The following is a 21003-nucleotide window of genomic DNA, read 5'->3' on the forward strand; positions in this document are numbered from 1 at the left end:
TAGCAGGTTGGGAAATTGCCGTTGTTCCTTAAACTATACAACCATCAAAATTATAATCAGTCAGTCAGACAACAAATAAGGGTGAATAATTATTTTATGCCACTTAATGTAAACAAATGTGATTCAGTTTCTTCAGAATAAGCTTGTGCTTACTTTCATTGTTCTCCCTACTTCTAGACCAATGACGTTGCCATGAGGACGGCTATGCTGTGATGTCTTTCAGTTTCTCTCGAGGAAAGAGTTCCACACTGCTATTCTGTTTGTCAGAGGTTGTACACAAGAAAATCTTAACTTTCACCTCATTCTTTTTGTTAATTTGTACTTTTCTTATTATCCACAGGCTTCAGATGCCATGGTAGACTTTATCCAGGTTCCTGTGGGGTTATTGACTGTTAGGTTATGCTAAGTACATTACATTTTGTTAAAACATTGAATCTTGTGAACTTGAAATCTTTTTTGTGGTTAATTTGTTTAAGGCAATCGGTTTCCTAGATTCTGCTAAGTAAACTGTATTGTTAATGTAAGTTGGACTAACTTGATGTAGTTGAGTTAAGAAGAGGATAATTTACTTGCCATTTCTAAGTTGAATCAACTTCACTAAACTAAGTTAATTTAACTTGAAACAATTAAGTTTATACAACAAACTCCTAAGTACACTGAACAAGTACATGTAAACAAAACATAATAGTAGTTCAACTTACTTATACTGAACAAAAATATAAACACCCTATAGCAACAAATATTGTTGCCATGTGCAGTTTACAACTGTAAATGAGCATTTGCTGACATTTTATTGTACAAAAGTAATATTTCTGTTGATTTGTGTATAATTTTTAATCTGACTTGCTGTCAGTGAACGTTACTCAGTGAGTTGCTTTTTTTACTCAGGGAATGGGGGGGCATGTCTAGTGGGAGGCCCGTAGCGGTCCTGACGTGCAAATCGGTCGTCCGACCTGGGTATAGGGGCGAAAGACTAATCGAACCATCTTCGATTAGTCGAAGATGGCACATCTGAGGCACAAGTCATAATGCCTCAGATGTTGCAACTTAGGTTGAGCTGAAGCATTGCTCCAGTAACAAATATATTCAAATCCAGTTTACTAAAAATAACTTAGTCTGGTAACTTTCTCAGGCCAAACATGTACACTGCTCAAAAAAATAAAGGGAACACTCAAATAACACATCCTAGATCTGAATGAATGAAATATTCTCATTGAATACTTTGTTCTGTAAAAAGTTGAATGTGCTGACAACAAAATCACACAAAAATCATCAATGGAAATCAAATTTATTAACCAATGGAGGCCTGGATTTGGAGCCACGCCCAAAATTAAAGTGAAAAAACACACTACAGGCTGATCCAACTTTAATGTAATGTCCTTAAAACAAGTCAAAATGAGGCTCAGTATTGTGTGTGGCCTCCACGTGCCTGTATGACCTCCCTACAACTCCTGGACATGCTCCTGATGAGGTGGCGGATAGTCTCCTGAGGGATCTCCTCCCAGACCTGGACTAAAGCATCCGCCAACTCCTGGACAGTCTGTGGTGCAACGTGACGTTGGTGGATGGAGCGAGACATGATGTCCCAGATGTGCTCAATCGGATTCAGGTCTGGGGAACGGGCGGGCCAGTCCATAGCTTCAATGCCTTCATCTTGCAGGAACTGCTGACACACTCCAGCCACATGAGGTCTAGCATTGTCCTGCATTAGGAGGAACCCAGGGCCAACCGCACCAGCATATGGTCTCACAAGGGGTCTGAGGATCTCATCTCGGTACCTAATGGCAGTCAGGCTACCTCTGGTGAGCACATGGAGGGCTGTGCGGCCCTCCAAAGAAATGCCACCCCACACCATTACTGACCCACTGCCAAACCGGTCATGCTGAAGGATGTTGCAGGCAGCAGACCGCTCTCCACGGCATCTCCAGACTGTGTCACGTCTGTCACATGTGCTCAGTGTGAACCTGCTTTCATCTGTGAAGAGCACAAGGCGCCAGTGGCGAATTTGCCAATCCTGGTGTTCTCTGGCAAATGCCAAGCGTCCTGCACGGTGTTGGGCTGTGAGCACAACCCCCATCTGTGGACGTCGGGCCCTCATACCATCCTCATGGAGTCGGTTTCTAACCGTTTGTGCAGACACATGCACATTTGTGGCCTGCTGGAGGTTATTTTGCAGGGCTCTGGCAGTGCTCCTCCTGTTCCTTCTTGCACAAAGGCGGAGGTAGTGGTCCTGCTGCTGGGTTGTTGCCCTCTATGGCCTCCTCCATGTCTCCTGGTGTACTGGCCTGTCTCCTGGTAGCGCCTCCAGCCTCTGGACACTACGCTGACAGACACAGCAAACCTTCTAGCTCGCATTGATGTGCCATCCTGGATGATCTGCACTACCTGAGCCACTTGTGTGGGTTGTAGAGTCCGTCTCATGCTACCACAAGTGTGAAAGCACCACCAACATTCAAAACTGACCAAAACATCAGCCAGACAGCATAGGTACTGAGAAGTGGTCTGTGGTCCCCACCTGCAGAACCACTCCTTTATTGAGTGTGTCTTGCTAATTGCCAATAATTTCCATCTGTTGTCTATTCCATTTGCACAACAGCAGGGGAAATTGATTGTCAATCAGTGTTGCTTCCTAAGTGGACAGTTTGATTTCACAGAAGTTTGATTTTCTTGGAGTTATATTGTGTTGTTTAAGTGTTCCCTTTATTTTTTTGAGCAGTGTATGTACTACTGACATTACTTGAGTTGAATAAACAGTTTAGTGAGACTTGAGTAAAACACACAAACCTAATTTAAGTAGAATAGGTATTGTGTTTTAGAATCAAGTAAACTGGGCAAAAGGAGCCCCAACTAAGTACCGAGTGCTGTATATGCTCATACATTTCAGTTGGCCAACAGTTCTAAAAATCCTTTTTTTGTATTGGTCTTAAGTAATATTCTAATTTTCTGACACTGAACTTGGGGTTTTCATTAGTCTTCATCAACATTAAACATTATTTGAAATATATCAGTCTGTGCGTAACAAATGAATATACTATATATATATATATATATACACAAGTTATAAATTATAACTTGTATATAATATATAACAAGTCATACTCATTATGTAACAAATTTGTTATATAACAAAATTGCACTTCCAGCAATTTTACTGGAATTTATATAAATCTGCTTTGTAATTTCTTATCTAACATATAAATGTACAGACAGCTGCTGTGTATCCAAAGGAACATTGCAATGCCACTGTAGCTTATATATAACATTATAACCATTCAATTATTACATTAGATCGTTACATATTTTTTTCCTTTAATACAAATACTATTTTCAATGGACTGAATAATAATGAGATACAGCTACTGGGATCAGAATGTAAATAATATTACTATATGCTCAGATCTTAACTGCTTAGCTGTCTTTCTCTCCTAGATGAAGCAACTACTACTGCCATTAACTTTTAACATAGAAAATACTCTAGGGTCAGTGCTGCTGTGCTTTTTGTGTCTGTTCTAATTTCTCAAACTCCCATTCAGTCCTGGCTGGTGGCTCTTCACACTGAGCAGAGTTCTGCCTCTGCTGAAAGTTTTAAAATGCTAAAGAAATCGTTCCTATCTCAATCCTAAGATTTGGTCTTCTAATGTTTTTAATCATTAGACGACCAACCCTTTTTGGGTTTTGAAACAGATTTTGAATGCATGTTACCATTATTAGGATTAAATAGTAATGTATGTAACTGAATCTGTTTTTGGATTGATCAGATTATAACTCAAGAGCATAAATTGGATCCATTTGTCTTGTAAATTGCCTTGAAATGACGTGTTGCGAATGGAAACTCTATAAATACACTGAACTGAATTGTTAAGATATCACTTACAAGTTTCTTGAATGTTGAATGAATTGTCTGCTTTTCCCTCAAGTTTCCATTGTAGAAGGCAATCTCCTCACTTAATAGGAAACATCAGTGGAGATAAAGTGTCATTTACCCATGCATTTCTTGTGCAGTTTTCACACATTGATCGGATCCCAGTAGCTGTGCTCACCTGTTAGTGATAAGGCGTGAGTTCACATAGCGGTACTCTCCCTCGTAGCGCTGCTCAGTCACCGTCATCTTTCCTATGGGTCTCCTCAGTCTGGTCAGGAACAGGCCTGAGATCAGCAGGTAAGCCATCATGATTGCTGGACCCTATTTACAGAAGGGGGAAAGGAATTTATTGCCAATTTATGAGACAAAAACCATGGATGTCTTCTTTAATAAAAGAAGAAAAGATTTCAGAGATGAAAAAACTTACACATTGCCATTTGAACAAAACAACAAACTCTAGTTTCTCTCTTCTCAAGAACAGTTTCTGGTATTTTCTAGCAGGTCTTACAGCAGCATCATTAAAACATTCACATCCCTCCACTGTCATGTCACCAATAAAGCTGAAAACATTCAAATCTCCTAAAAAGAGCAGAAATTTAAGCAAAAATAGCTCCTACATATCAACAGAAAAATTAAAGATATAGATTTCAGCTTTAACTAGGCTCTTAGAGCATTGACCTGCATCCTAAAGAAATGCAGGTCCTGCATGTTTAAGGTGTCTCCTTGCTGCCACACCTCATTTAAATAACTGGACTGGCCAGGTGGCACTATTTGGGAAAAGTACAGAGTAGTTTTCCTGTAACATACTTTTTTCTTTTACTTGTTTCATTCTAACAAACACTTACAGTTAGAAATATATTACAGTGTAATGACACTATGCGTTACCTTGGTATTTTAAATATTTTTAAAATGGTAGGATATTCTGATGCTGTGTCTTAATACACCAATATGCGCTACCCACACATTATTATGGGTAGCAGGTAACAGGTAAGATATTCCAATTTAATAATTTAGCGCATCACCATGTACATAGAGGTAGGATTTTCTGATCAGTGAATTGAGTAGATAAACATCTGCTGTCTACTAATGTGAAACAGGTAGAATATACTTATGAAAGGCCTTGGTGCATCAAGATCCTCTACCGATTAACCTGGTACTAGGATGTTCTGATGAAGGAGTTTTAGTGCATCAACATGTGCTACCTCTATATTTTGCAACAACATTCAAATGAAGGAATCTGGTGTAGCAAAATGTGCTACCCACATATTTACCAGGTAGGATATTTTGATGGAATTTTGGTATCATCATGTGCATAAAATACACATGTGTATTTTATAAAGGTGGAATTCTAAAATACACATTTGGGGGTGTTTGGGGTTTCAGTGCATCTAAATGTACTAGCTTTACATATTAAAACTAGGTACACTATTCTCATGAAGGGTTTTAGTGCATTTACATGAAAAGGTATTTTAAAGCAGGGATTCAAGTGCTTTCAGAAAAGTTTTTGTCATTCACATATTATTCTCAAATGCTACTTATCTCTGCTAAGTGCCACTTAAAACACATCACTTAAAAGAACAATTTGATTATTATATTTAAAATTGACACCAACTGCTAAGGTCTTTTGTATGTAAACATGACGGTAGCGATTTTCTAAGGGTAGCACCAACCAATATACATAGCTATCTAGATGTGCTATGGTTGGAAATCTGATGAGACAGCACAGATTGTCACAACACTGGTCCCTGCTGCAAGTCAAGTTGCGCACACATCCTCTGTGATTGTCAGTTACTATGGCAACAAGTCTGTGTGTAGCAGTCGACACGGAGAAAAGAAACAAGTGGTTTTGAGTTGTTCTACAACCATTTTTCTGCATTATTTTTCCATATCCGAATAGCACTAAATTAATTACATCTCCATAAGTATAGATCTTAACTTGATTTAGTTAACTGAATTGTTCTACCACAGCAGTGCACAGTTTGAGATGGCATGAAAAAGAAATTGTCTTTTTTCCTCCCAGCGTTGTGCACATTTGCAAAATTTCCAGATGTACTATGCAAGTGGTCCATAAAAATAACAATGGCGCGGTTATACCAGGACAGGAAAGAGAAACAGGCTAAACAGAGTCTGGTGTGAGATGCAAAATGCACTTTCTGTAGCTCCTTTTGAAATACAAACACTTACACGGTTCCTTAGGTGTCACCTTAATAAGGCTAATTCAGCTGAGCTGCGTGACGTAGCAGTGTCAACTTCTCATTCAAAACGTACTGATTAGCTATGAAGTTGAGAATGTGATGACAGAAAAGCAGAGGACAGGGGAGTATAACAGAAAAATTGTAACATGATGGGGGGAAAAAACACATTATGCCAATAAGTAGGGTTGATTTTGAGGGCTGTTCATGAAGCAAAGATTCAACCTTCCTTCAAGAGCAACCACACAGTATTTCAATCAAGCAATCCATCAAATTTTATTTGTATTACACCATTCTGCAACGAGGCATTTCAAATGCATTACATAATAAAAACACAAAAATACAAAGTCATAAACCACACAGCCAACAATTGAAACGTTACATTTTGTCAAGTGACGTCGTTACTTCTGAATGCATATTGCTCTGTTCAATATGTTTTTCACGTTTTATTCTTTTCAGTTTTTATTTTTTTATTCAGCAACCTGTTTTGTTGTAGTTCATAAATATATCAAAGTTTAATGTTAGAAAACCAATTGAAGAAACAAATTAATATTGCTGACAAAATAATGTCTAAATTAAATGGTGGGGTATTTAACTCAGCAAATTACGAAAAATGTTGCTCTTTATGTTATGGAAAGACAGATAACGTCCATGATGCAAGAAAAAATTAAGGTTGTTGAGAAAATGGCCAATTAATCATTAATCAATCAATAAGGTAATTTCACCTCTTTTGAGTATCTGGGAATTGAGGTTAAAGGTCATAAATGAACTTTGACACTAACTTTATACAAAATTCCAACATAGGTGAAAAATTTCTTTACGGGCTTGAATGAGCTACTATCACTCATATGCATTGATTATGATTGTTTAATAATTGTAAAGGTTTACAAACTCAACATTCATGTTGACAACCGCCAAGACAGGAGCAAAAAAGCTCATTAATATATTAGAGTTTTGGTTTAACACAACATGTCAAACAAGCAACACACACTCATGGACACACACTGGACCTGGTTATCAGTAAGGGTGTGAATATTTCCAATGTTTCTGTAACTGATATCGCCCTGTCAGATCACTTCCTGTTATCTTTGAAAGTTCTTTATCCGTTAACCCACTTGGACAAACAGCTACTGTCACAAGACGTACTTTCACAAAAATCACAGCAGAAACATTTAATCAAATCTACTCCTCTTCCTCGCCCTTAAGCTGTAATGATGTAGATAAGTTGGTAGATGATTTCCAGTCTAAACTTTCAGATATCATTGATTACATTGTCCCCATTAAAGTGAAGGTTGTGTCTGGTAGGAAGAAATTTCCATGGAGAAATGCACAAACAGTTCAATCTGCCAGATAACTCTGCCGTAGGGCTGAACGGAGATGGCATCAAACTCAACTTCATGTTTAAAATGAAATCTATAAAGAAAGATTACCTAACTATCACTCAACTCTAAAACATGCAAGGGAGGCTTTCTTTGCAGATGTCATAAACAAAAACATTAACAAAGCTTCAGCTTTATTTGCGACAGTTTACAGGCTGACAAACCCTCCTATGACGTTGCCACCTGAACTTCAATCTAATGCCTGCAACAAGTTTTCCAGCTTCTTTTCAGAGTAAATTAAAAAAATCAGAGGATTAATCTGCACATCCACTCCAAAGACATTACCAATGCTGTGCCCAAACAAAACAAATACAGGAAAAATGACCCAGTTTCAGCTACTTAATTATAAAACCCTAGAAGAAATTATAAGTCAGTGAAGCTCCAGTTCCTGCTGTCTGGATGTCCTACCCACACATTTCTTTAAGAAAGTCCTGCCTGTCATGTCATTAATGATCTGATCCAAATAGTAACTCATCGCTCTCTTCAGGTGTTTTTTTTCCCCCAGGCTTTGAAAACAGCAGTTATCAAACCACTGATAAAAAAGAACAATCTGGACAAATCACTACTGCAGAATTACAGGCTGATCTCCAACCTCCCATTCATCAGCAAAATGATTGAAAAATCAGTTTTTAAACAATTGAATAACTTCCTAACAATAATAAATCATTTTGATTCCTTCCAGTCTGGTTTCCGGTCTCACCACAGCACGGAGACTGGCCTAATCAAAGTGTTCAATGACATCCATATAAATACAGACTGTGGGAGAACCACAGTGCTGGTTCTGTTGGACCTCAGTGTTGATCAGGACATTTTACTGAATCGACTGGAGAGTTGGGTCGGACTCTCCGGTCCAGTGCTCAACTGCTTTGAATCTTACATAAAGAACAGGGATGTCTTTGTTTCAATCGGAAACTTCTCATCAGAGAGGTCAAAGGTCACATGTGGGGTACCCCAAGGTTCAATCCTAGGATCACTTCTTTTCAATATGTATATGCTCCCACTGGCTCAGGTTATAACAGGTAATAAGATTAAGTACCAAAATTAAGTGGATGATACACAGCTCTACATCATGATGTCACCAGGTGACTCTGAACCCATCCAATCACTGAACAGATGCTTAGAACAGATCAATGAGTGGATGTGCCTAAACTTTCTCCAGCTGAACCGAAACAAAACTGAAGTTATTATATTTGGACCTAAAGAGGAGCGAACTATAATCAATCCACAGCTTCAGTTATTAAAACTAAAGACCAGCGATCAGACCCGAAACCTGGGAGTAGTGATGGACTCTGACCTGAACCTTCAGAGCCACATTAAGACAGTCACAAAGTCGGCCTTCTATCACCTTAAGAACATCTCCAGGATTAGAGGACTTATGTCTCAGCACGATCTAGAAAAACTCATCCATGCGTTTATCTTCAGTCGAATTGATTACTGCAACAGCGTCTTCACAGGTCTGACTAATAAATCAATCAAATAGCTGCAGCTGATCCAGAACGCTGCTGCTCACGTTCTCACTAAAACCAGGCAGATAGACCACATGACACCAGTTTTAAAGTGGCGCCCTGTAGCTCAGAGAATAGACTTTAAAATACTGTTGTTAGTTTATAAATCACTGAACTCTGCATCCTTAGAACCAGAACCAAACGAACCTCTTTCTAACAATATACAGCCCCCCACTCGTAGCCCTATTCGGGTTAGAGTCCCTTGAGTAAAACGTGGGTTAGAGTCCCAGTTAAACGACGTTTAACTAAAGTCCTACAGGGTTTAGAGTCCCTGTTGACGGCGTTTCAACTAAAACTTAGAGGTTGGAGTCCTTGTCAAACGGCGTTTGTGACTAAAGTCCCTGAGGGTTAGAGTCCCAGTTAACTACGTTTAACTAAAGTTCTATGGGGTTTAGAGTCCCAGTTGACTGTGTTTCAACTAAAAACCTAGAGGTTGGAGTCCTTGTCAAACGGCGTTTTTGACTAAAGTCCCTGAGGGTTAGAGTCCCAGTTAACTATGTTTAACTAAAGCCCTACGGGGTTTAGAGTCCCTGTTGACATTCAGCTTCTATGCACCACAAATTTGGAACAAACTTCCAGAAAACTGTAAAACAGCTGGAACACTGACTTCCTTTAAATCTCGACTAAAAATCCACCCGTTTAGAGTTGTATTTGAAACGTAATCAATTAAGAATTTAATGATGGCTCTTGACTTAATGTAATGCTTTGATTGTTGATTCTATGTTGCATGACTTTGTGGTTTTGTGTTTGTTATGATGCAAAGCACTTTGAAATGCCTTGATGTTGAAATGTGCTATATAAATAAAATTTGACTGATTGATCAATTGACTTTAGATTAAAAAATACTTCACTGATCCCAAAGGGAAATTTACTCAATGAGTGACATTCGAAAACCTTATACAACATTATATGTAAACATCACCACAGAAGAACATCCAATCAATCTCAGTCAAACTTCTTCAACTGCAGATCAGTGTTTCAGAAGCAACAGCCTTCATAAATCTTACATATCATAAAAAAGGTCAACGAGAATTTCAACAAATAAATAAAAATACAAAATCAGATAAATGGGAGACAATGGTCTGCAAAACCAGTGGCTTGGTACGTGAGTAAATCTGCCTACCTGAGCTCCAATGGCGCTGGCCAGCTTGAAGATGTACAGAAAAATATCTAACAGAGGCTGGAAAACAAACACAGAAAGCAAAATTTGATTCATTGCAGAAAAATAAACTCTGTAAATGCAAATATTTAGATGGAGTCTATTGAAATGATGCAATCTGATAGGACAAAATGCTGATCATAGAGGCCTACTTTCATATTACCTGCTCTGCTTAAAGCTGCCAGGTAGGGATGTGAACATGTGAACAGGAGTAACCATGTGCCAAGGCAGAATTGCCTTGGCACAACATGGTTACTCCTGTGGCTTATAGACAACTGTATATATATATATAAAATTCCCTTCTCACCCTCCGCGGGTGGTCTGTTTCATCCTCTGAGCTCGGGTCCTCTACCAGAGGCCTGGGAGCTTGAGGGTTCTGCGCAGTATCTTGGCTGTGCCTAGAACTGCACATTTCTGGACTGAGATGTCTGATGTTGTTCCTGGGATCTGTTTGAGCCACTGCTCCAGTTTGGGGGTGACTGCCCCGAGGGCCCCGATGACTACAGGCACCACTGTGGTCTTCACCTTCCAGGTCTTTTCCAGTTCCTCTCTGAGGCCCTGGTATTTCTCCAATTTCTCATGCTCCTTTTTCCTGATGTTGTAGTCACTTGGTATTGCTACATCCACCACAACGGCTTTCCTCTGTTCTTTATCCACCACCACAATGTCCGGTTGGTTCGCCATTACCATCTTGTCTGTCTGGATCTGGAAGTCCCACAGGATCTTAGCTCGGTCATTCTCCACCACTTTTGGGGGTGTTCCCCACTTTGATCTCGGGGCTTCCAGTCCATATTCTGCACAGATGTTCCTGTACACTATGCCCGCCACTTGGTTATGTCGTTCCATGTACGCTTTCCCTGCCAGCATCTTGCACCCTGCTGTTATGTGCTGGACTGTCTCAGGGGCCTCCTTGCACAACCTACACCTTGGGTCTTGTCTGGTGTGGTAGATCTGAGCCTCTATTGCTCTGGTGTTTAGGGCCTGTTCCTGGGCGGCCAGGATGAGAGCCTCTGTGCTGTCCTTGAGTCCAGCTTTCTCCAGCCATTGGTAGGTTTTCCTGACATCAGCCACTTCAGTTATTTGTCGGTGGTACATCCCATGTAGGGGCTTGTCCTCCCATGATGGTACTTCCAGCACCTTGTCTTCTGTTCCCCATTGCCTGAGACATTCGCTGAGCACATCGTCTGTTGAGGCTTTGTCCTTGATGTATTTATGGATCTTGGATGTTTCATCCTGGACAGTGGCTCTCACACTCACTAGTCCTCTGCCTCCTTCCTTACGGCTCGTGTACAGTCTCAGGGTGCTGGATTTGGGGTGGAATCCTCCATGCATGGTTAGTAGCTTCCTAGTCTTAACATCCGTGGCCTTCATCTCTTCCATTGGCCAGCTAATTATTCCGGCAGGGTATCTGATTACTGGTAAGGCATAGCTGTTTATTGCACGGATCTTGTTCTTGCCATTGAGCTGGCTTCTCAGGACTTGCCTTATTCGTTGGAGGTATTTGGCTGTGGCTCCTTTCCTTGTGACCTCATCGAGGTTGCCATTTGCTTGTGGTATTCCCAGGTACTTGTAGCTGTGCTCTATGTCTGCTATTGTTCCTTCTGGGAGTGAGACCCCTTCTGTGTGGGCGACCTTCCCTCTCTTTGTAACCATCCGACCACACTTCTCTAGTCCGAATGACATCCCAATGTCAGTGCTGTAGATCCTGGTGGTGTGGATCAGTGAGTCGATGTCTCGCTCGCTCTTGGCGTACAGCTTGATGTCATCCATGTAGAGGAGGTGACTGATCGTGGCCCCATTCTTGAGTCGGTATCCGTAGCCAGTCTTGTTGATGATTTGGCTGAGAGGGTTCAGGCCTATGCAGAACAGCAGTGGGGACAGAGCATCTCCTTGGTATATGCCACATTTGATGGACACTTGTGCAAGTGGTTTGCAGTTGGCTTCAAGGGTGGTTTTCCACAGCCCCATCGAGTTTGCAATGAAGGCTCTTAGAGTCCTATTGATGTTGTACATCTCTAAGCATTCAATGATCCAAGTGTGTGGCATTGAGTCATAGGCTTTCTTGTAATCAATCCAAGCGGTACACAGGTTGGTGTGTCGGGTTTTGCAGTCTCGGGCAACTGTGTGGTCTACAAGGAGTTGGTGTTTGGCTCCTCTGCTATTTATGCCTATGCCCTTCTGTGCCTTGCTCATGTATTTATCCATGTGCCCGCTTATCTTAGCCGCTATGATGCCTGACATGAGCTTCCATGTTGTAGAGAGACAGGTTATTGGCCGATAGTTGGATGGGACTGAACCCTTCGAGGGTTCCTTCTGTATCAGGATTGTGCGCCCTTCAGTTAACCATTCAGGGTGAGTCCCATTTTGTAGCAGCTGGTTCAGTTGAGCTGCCAGTCGCTCATGGAGGGCAGTGAGTTTCTTAAGCCAGTAGGCATGGATCATGTCAGGTCCTGGTGCTGTCCAGTTTTTCATACCCGAGACTCTGTCTTGGACATCTGCCACAGTGATGGTTACCGGGGCTTGTTCAGGGAGGTTGCTGTGGTCCTCTCGTAGAGAGGTTAGCCACTGTGCATTGCTGTTGTGGGACGCCTCCCTTTCCCATATGCCTTTCCAGTATTGTTCAGTCTCCAGCCTGGGTGGGTCTGCTCTGTTGTTATTACCCTGCCATTGAGAGTACACTTTAGCTGGTTGGGTGGCGAAGAGCCGGTTAATCCTCCTGGCTTCATTCTCTCTCGTGTATCTCTTTAGGCGGCTGGCCAAGGCTTGGAGCCTTTGTTTGGCAGTTTCGAGTGCTTCAGGTATGGGCATCTGGCTGTACTTCTTGGGTACTGATCTTTTCATTGCACCCCTTTGGAGCTCTGACAGTTGACTCACTTCCCTCCTTGTTGTCTTGATCTTAGCCTCTAACCGTCTTTTCCATGGTGGGTATTGGGTCTCATGGTTGCTCTTATAACCAAGCATCTCAAGGATCACTGATGCTGAGTTATAAGGTCCAGTAGCCCACTTTTCATCAGGGTGCTCTGGTCCCCCAGCACCTGACGCAGACCTTGTTTGACCGGGCGACGTCTGAGCCGGCATGTCATGCTTATTTGTGTCTCTCATGGTATGAGGTAGGCTATATAGCTCCAAGGGTCTTGCCTAAGGACCCACACTGACAGCTCAATGTCACCGTTGTAACTTTTTGCCCCAGCCCCCAGCCTGGCCTCGAACCCGGGTCTCCCGGGTGGAAGACTGGTGACTTACCTATTGAGCTATACAGTCAGCTATATATATATATATATATATATATATATATATATATATATATATGGTATATATACCATATATACCATATGTACCATATATACCATATGTATATATGTTTTGTTTTTTTTTAATGAGTGAGTACGAATTCTATTTAGTTGCACTCAATAGTCTAGAACAGTGGTCCCCAAACTAAGGCCCGCAGGCCGGATCCGGCCCGCCTCCACATTTGGTCCGGCCCCCTTAACAATACCAGAGAGCATTCAGATTTTTTTTTTCATATATTGTATTTTCTGGTTTATATGTGGATTTTTCTTCAACCACCAGGGGGCTCTTTAGCAGGAACTGTGTCCTGTAAACTGTGGGTGTTTTGTTTTGCATGGCGCATTGTTGCCATGTGTTGGACTTTTAGGGAACTGCTTAACTTTTATGTTATTTAATCAGTACGGTTGTTTGCTAGCAGATAAACACACGTGCTTGTTATGAACGTCACATTCCAGGTCGAGTTCTTCAAAGCAATGCCTGCAAGTAGCAACTTATACTTCAAAACGAGCCATTATGTTAACATATGAGGAATTCATATGTTAAAGTTACTTTCCCTCAATGGGATATATATTAGTCAGTCCCAGTGACCGTTTCACTAACAGTTTTTGCCCATGTGCTTTCTGGGTAAAAATCAATAGAGAAACGCGCTCCCCTTCCCCGTCAACAATTTCCGCCAGCGCAGGCAATAAACGTGTAACACTTTTTCTGTTACAAACTGACTCCGGCCCCCCACCATAGAAGGGAAAAGTTATGTGGCCCTCACAGAAAAAAGTTTGGGGACCACTTGTCTAGAAGTTACAATATGTACGGCTGGGTGTGGTGTTCTCTGATTTAGTCTACAGACTGCTGGCAACATGCTGCATTATTTCTTCTAAAATCGGCATATGTATGGTACAAGAGCATACCTTGCTGAGGTTGGAGTATAGATCCACTACACTGTTGCAGAACCTCTCCACATCTTGTGTCAGTAACTGGTCTGCATTGGCAATTCGGTTGTCCAAGTTTCCCATTTTGTAGTAAGTGAAACCTCTGAAGAGGGAGAGAACAGTTACATTTTAACATCAGCAGACACACTGAATTATAATTCTTTTTTCTTTTGAATTGAAACACCTTATGCAAATCTCTTAAAAACTATTGAATGCCAGCAGGGTCAATTCACATTACTTTGACATATATACTACGCAAATTGTAAAGTATGTGATGTTTATGAGATGAATAAATGTCAAAATGTGTAAGTATGTGTTTATGTCCTTTCTGGACAACTTTACGTCCTGGCAGTCCGATCTCTACTCATTGGCTATTTTTGATGGTAGGCTGAATTTCTTTAAGAAATAGAGGGAGAGCATCCCATCTTCAATGCTAGAATAACCCAGCATTGAAAGATGCTCTCTGCACACTGTTCTTGAGCTAATCTGAAGGCCACATGATGTTTGAAGGTCCGTAGTGATTGAAGAAAGTTGGTGACCTCTTCACACTGTGGCTTCAGGATCCGCTGACTGTCAGTTTACTTGGCCTACCACTTCTTGACTGAGTTGCTGTCATTACCAAACACTTCCATGTTGTTATAATACAGCTGACAGTTGACTGTGGAATAATTAGTAGTGAAGACATTTCACAACTTGATTTGTTGCACAGGTGGCATCCTATCACAGTTCCAAGCTGGAATTCATTCTTTCACAGATGTTTGTAAAAACCGTCAGCATGTCTAGGTGCTTAATTTTATACACCTGTGGCCACGGAAGTGATTGGAACACCTGATTCTGATCATTTGGATGGGTGAGCAAATACTTTTGGCAAAAGAGCTTTGGAATGTGACGTCACTGCTGTAGACGAAGGGATATCAGCACCATCTTTGTGGGCCATAAACATACCCTACAAAAACAACATTCTCGCAGATTTTTTGAATCCAAGTTACTTCATATAATTTAGCTATGGTACAAACTTCCTGCGTTATTGGATGTAATGTCCGATCACACGACTGAAACGGTAAAAAGATGGAAAACTGACTTTTGTTTCACTATTTTCCTGCTTGGAAACAACGCGAGGAGGCTAAGCTATCGGAGCTAAAGAAAAGAAACCTAATGTCCTGCTATCAGCGGTTGAGACGTCCTGACATTACATTCTCCAACATCCCCAGATGCCTACAAGTTTCCTCCAGACATTTCCATTCTGGTGAGTGTCTAAATTTGCTTTGTTGTTGGTGTGTCATATTTTTTTGCTATGATTTTGTCCGAGTGTACTCATGTTCAGTTTCTGTTGACCCAATTAAATGTTGAGTTCATTTAATTGGGTCAACCTTGTTTAGGTCGGGCTAATATTGTTTATGTAGCACAGTCCGAGTTTTGTCAGTGGACATCGTTATTACATTGTTGTGAACTATTTAAGTTTTCTTGTGTTATCAAATTTACAGCATTAATACTGATGTGTGTTCTGATTTGTCCTCTTAAAGGCAAACAGACATATGAAATGGATGAGCTCAATCCAGACTGGGTTCATTGCTGAATATGGGTCCCTGTGAGGCAAACAGCACAACAGCGGACCGAAATGGCCGTCAATTAAAGAGGCGATACAGCAAAACCATGGTGGATCAACAAGTTACTGAGACTGTTTTCATTATTTACCCCAGAAGAGGTAAATAATGAAAATACAGTAGCGGAGGCAACAGAAGAGGAGCAAGTTGGAGAGGCTGAGGAGGAAGAAACCAGGAGAGGAGCTCAGCAAGGCTGCAGACTGAAGAGGAACAGGAACCATTTGTGTTGAAATACAGTTGGAAGTGGCTGTTTTCTCTCATTTAATAATTTAATGTGGTAAACATTCATGAAACGTTTGATTCAAGCACTTCACTTAAACAGGTGCAGAAATGAATCACATTTTAAGTAAAAATTTGATATTTAAAATATTTCAGGTAATAAACATACACGTAATGAAAGATTATATTTTTAAATAAATATTTTATATGATTAAAGTAAACAATTATATAATCATACAAAGAAAACACCAGTGTTCTGACTAGTTTGTTTTGGTCTGTGGCCAACAAAGATGGCGCCAAGCGACTAAGCAAGGCGTAAACATCACACAGGTTCCAAACCTCTATATAGTGTATGTTCACACACACATAACCCTGCTCACATTCCATAACCTTGCAGATATGTATGTTAATGGTGCTTTTGGTTACTTTGGTTATTCAACTCCAACTGAGAACAACAAAGTGATATAACTCCTCTCTTGTTTTTTTTTGCACATAAACTTACCAGAACCACTTCAACTTTTTTAATTACCACTACTAGCTAACTGAGAGGCAATTTGTGAAAATGAGTGGGTTGAACTTTACTATATAAAACTAATATGCCTACAAAAATATGTGCATGTGAGAACGCCTATGTTTCAAAGCACAACATGCTAGAATTAAAACGCTCACTTAAAAAAATGACATTAAAAAGTGCTGGACTTACTGCAAGTACTGGTCATACAGCTTCTTTGTGAGCCTCTCACGGAACCTCAACTTTAGCTCATTTAGGCCCAACTTCAAGAAGTTGTTCACCAGAGCTATCTGTAATGACCCAATCATACATCATTAGGCAAGGCAAGGATATTTGTATACTTCCAATAGTTTCTACGCATCTCAGGCTTTTTAGGTTGTTTGTTCCAGAGCAGAGGAACACAGAAACTAAATTCTCTAACCTTGTTTAGTTCTTGGAACACTGAGTAAGCAAGTCTCCTAAGACCTGAAAAGACTGAAACTCATTGTGGCCAAACCATGTTCTGTCAACATTTTATTATGCAGATTTTGAAGATTCACATCATAAATGGTTGATGGATACCAAAAAATGGACTTGCTCAATTTTGCAAAAAGGTTTTTGTTTAGTTTAACAATATGTTAAAACAGAATGTAGTATCTGATCTTCACTCAGATACATAACCCCCAACTGACACAGAGTAATGGTAGTTCTACAAAAAACATTTGAACCAGGTGCCAGTTCAGTTCAGTATCCTGCTTGTCCCCCAATGGGGGAAATTTGTTTTGCAGCCAAGCATTTCAAACATTCAAAAACAATGTAAAATATATAGACAAAGGTAAAAACATACAAAGCATAAAAGATACCACATACAGAGGCTATAGCCTTAAATGTCTGGATTTGATTCCTGACCAAGGGGCATTTGCAGCATGTCTTCCACCATCTTATCACACCATTTATGACTAAAGGCCACTACCGTAAAATGTAATGAGCAGATAAATAAAAAATACAAGTGATTACACTTTTTGAGTCTAGAGAGAAGTTTAAATTCATTCATCAGCAGCAGGAATTATTATATAATAACTTTAGGTTGACAACGGTTTATTTGAGCAGCTTTTATTTCCCGGGGTTGATTTTTTTAACCGTTTTACAACCTACAACCACAATGATGCTAAAGAGCAAAACTTGGGTGAATTTATTGGATATTTTTCAACCACAATTTGTAATACTCAAAAATCTTGTGGCATAATTCAGATTTAATGTTAGAGTTAAGCTAAAGTGTGAACTTTACTGGCACACACCGGGGTCAAAGTCTGCTAATTTTGATTATTAATGATCTATTAACATAATAATAATAATGCCTACATTATTAGGCATTATTCAGAAGTTCTTAATAATGAGAAGTTTTATATAAACTTCTCTCTAGAGTAGCGGTTCTCAACGTGGGCGGTACCGCCCCCCAGGGGGCGTTCAGAGGACGGCAGGGGGCGCTGGTGGACATTTTTACAAAAGGGGGGCGCTGGGATGCCTTTGGGGGGCGTTTGGTCAAAGGTAAACTTTACACCTTAAATGCACAACAATGCCAGTTTATACTTTGAGCAACTTGGTAAAACTGTATTGTGTAACATTAAATCATACTTGGCTGCAACTGTATCGATGGCAGCTCTTCTTCTATTCAGTGTTTGTAGCTTCTGTTAGCTTCTTGGCGCAGCTCCGTTCTCCTGCTACTGGTAGCTTTACCGCATCAGGTAAAGCTACCAGCTACCAACAGCTGGTTACACCGGCTAATGACGTTGCTGTGATTCACTTTGTCTGGTACTTTTGTACATATGTTTTGGCAGTTGTGTGATCATGTCAAAGCAGCAACTTATATTAAAAAGTGCTTCCATGGAAGTTGCCCACTTCCATGGAAGGACAGCAGAAAATCGCTCTTATAAACATGTATAAAATCACAATACCCTCACTTTGTATCCCTCTGAAAAATTTACCCATTTAAATAAACAAATCCCTCCATGGGTGATACCACGATAGAGAGCGTTCATTGTATAGCGTTGACACCGCTGCTGTAAGTGGTCCGGTATGAAACCGGGGTGATAGAACAACACAGCACTTTTAAATTTCAATAATCAGAATGCAGAAATTGTTTCCGTTGTTTTAAAAGGTTTATGTCAGTCTGCCTTTTCCCCATCGATACGCTTCCCGACCGCCCTGCACCTTAGGGGGTTAAAAAAAAAAAGATGTTCACATAGCGCAAAACTCTGAAACAGGAGAAACGGGACATAAAACGAAGCATAAAAACAGAGAATCCGACGCTGAACAGTGAAAAATCAACACATGATGTGAAACATGACGATGAGGCAGCGCAGCAGGTGATGAGTGAAGATTACTGATGGTCAATGAACTATAAAATAAATCTATCAACAGCAAAGAAACTAAAGTGGACATAGCAATAAACCAAGAGAGGATAAAACTAATCAAATAAAACTAAATGGAAATGAATGAAGAACAAAATGCAAGAATAAACTAAGAAACTAAAGTAAATACAGAGGAATAAACTGGTATGGCAAGACCTTTCGAGCAATAATTAATACAGAGACTGTATGGCAAGAATAAACAGAGACTATTTCCACATAAAAGGTCAAATAATATTGTTGAAGTGCCATGGGTTTGTTGAGACCACATCTAGTACTGAGAATAAATATATCTTACAGACCATAACAGTAAAGAACTGATCACTTTTATGTTTTTAATTAGATTTGATATATTTATTTCTTCAATATCATTTTTCATGTCAGTGTTAATGTCATGAGGCTGATGACTCCATGACACTTTCAATTTGACTCATTAGGATTTGATTAAGAACCAGATTTGTTCTTTGTAATTTCTGTCCAGTAAAACTATTAATCTATAATCAATAGACAGGTCTATATAAAGATATAATCCATGTTTCTGTCTCATATTTATATGGCATTAAAAGGATCTGGAACTTTAGTTTTTCCACTGAAAGCTCTGGTTTACACAGTAAATGCCATGTGGGTGAAATTTTATGGATGATACTCTGATGTCCCATTCTCCTGAAGGCAGCACAGAGCTGCACCACCAGAACCTCACAGAAACACTGAAGAGAAGAAGAGCTATGATTAATGTAGTTACAGTTCTATCCATGTTTTAATGTTGCAGCTCAGTCGTTTGCAAATAGTTCAAAGTTTAAACTGGCATGTTGTACAACTTTTATCTGCTCATTTGTGGAATATTTAACAACTAGAAAATGGCAAAGAATAAGAATATATTCTCCACTCTGACTGGCTGCTGTTAGACCTACCAATTTTAAGTTGAATGTTCATTACATTTTTCATGGACACCTGTGAAAATATTTTCTATTCCCAGGGCTCTTTTGTTCTCTGGGAAATTATTTTTAATGATAAATACAGAAACAAGAATAAAAATCAAAACATCTACAATAGTGATAGTAATATTAATGATAAAAAATGGTCAGTGTAAAGTAGCCTACAAATTCTTTGGTGGGGGCGGTGAGGGACCTGGATAAAGGCTGGGGGGGCGCTGGGCTGAAAAAGGTTGAGAAACACTGAACTAGATAAAAAAGGAAAAAACCTTCCAACAATTACTAGTAATAAACATACAAAACGTAGTGAGTGCAGCCATTTTACATCAAACTTTAAGACAAATAAGAGAAAAAAGGTTTCAAAACAAACTTACAACTGGCATGAATTTAATAAAGCTGAACAAGAAGATCTTGAAGTCTTTAGTAGAGCGCCCAATGATGGCACTGGAAATGAGAACATGCAGAGATAAGCAAATGGCTATAGGAAGAAGGCAATATGTAGACATAGGGGGAAAAATATGTTTTTTTCTAATCTATTTAATACATCTGTTCATGAAGATTTTTAGCACTAGACTGGCTCACATCAGAAATCAAACATAATTTTATCTCGGTCAGCCTGGGAATCGACTCTTCTTTAACAGCTATGATTTGTTATTGGGGCATCATGTTATGTGTACATGCTTCCCTCTTGGTCTAATCATTAAAAGAAGTCTCTTTTAACTGACAATACTCAACTCTCATCTCCATGTTATGACTAGTCCTGGCAGGATGACATTATCACATGGCTTGAGGGCATGAAGAACTCTGTGGTCCATCAGTTTCTTCAGCATGAAACATATTGTCCTCTTTGGAACACTAGCTCAATCAGATTTCCTGATGAGCTTGGCAGTTTAGCTTCTAAACTGGCAAAATCTTGGGATGACATCGTTCTCTTTTTTTCCAAGTTGGGCACAAATCAAACCTGCGCTTTTTGCAAGAGATCTTGAGACTGCTTAGACAACCATAGTACCGTGGAGAAAAGAGTCGACATTTTACCAGT

The 21003-nt window shown here is 40.0% G+C and overlaps 1 protein-coding gene across 1 annotated transcript in view; it reads right to left on the reverse strand.

Moving 5' to 3' along the window:
* Positions 1–21003, reverse strand: part of abcd3a (ATP-binding cassette, sub-family D (ALD), member 3a) — a 50821-nt gene that overhangs the window by 26561 nt on the left and 3257 nt on the right. The window contains exons 5-10 of the mRNA XM_008438246.3: positions 20339–20408; positions 16838–16935; positions 14291–14414; positions 10062–10118; positions 4041–4183; positions 3875–3944 (exon numbers count right to left, since the gene is read on the reverse strand). Of these exons, the coding sequence (XP_008436468.1) occupies positions 3875–3944; positions 4041–4183; positions 10062–10118; positions 14291–14414; positions 16838–16935; positions 20339–20408 (562 nt within the window). The remainder of the gene's footprint in view (positions 1–3874; positions 3945–4040; positions 4184–10061; positions 10119–14290; positions 14415–16837; positions 16936–20338; positions 20409–21003) is intronic.

The sequence above is a fragment of the Poecilia reticulata genome, chromosome 20 (assembly GCF_904066995.2).
Source record: "Poecilia reticulata chromosome 20, P_reticulata-male-v2, whole genome shotgun sequence".
Classification (NCBI taxonomy): Eukaryota; Metazoa; Chordata; class Actinopteri; order Cyprinodontiformes; family Poeciliidae; genus Poecilia; species Poecilia reticulata.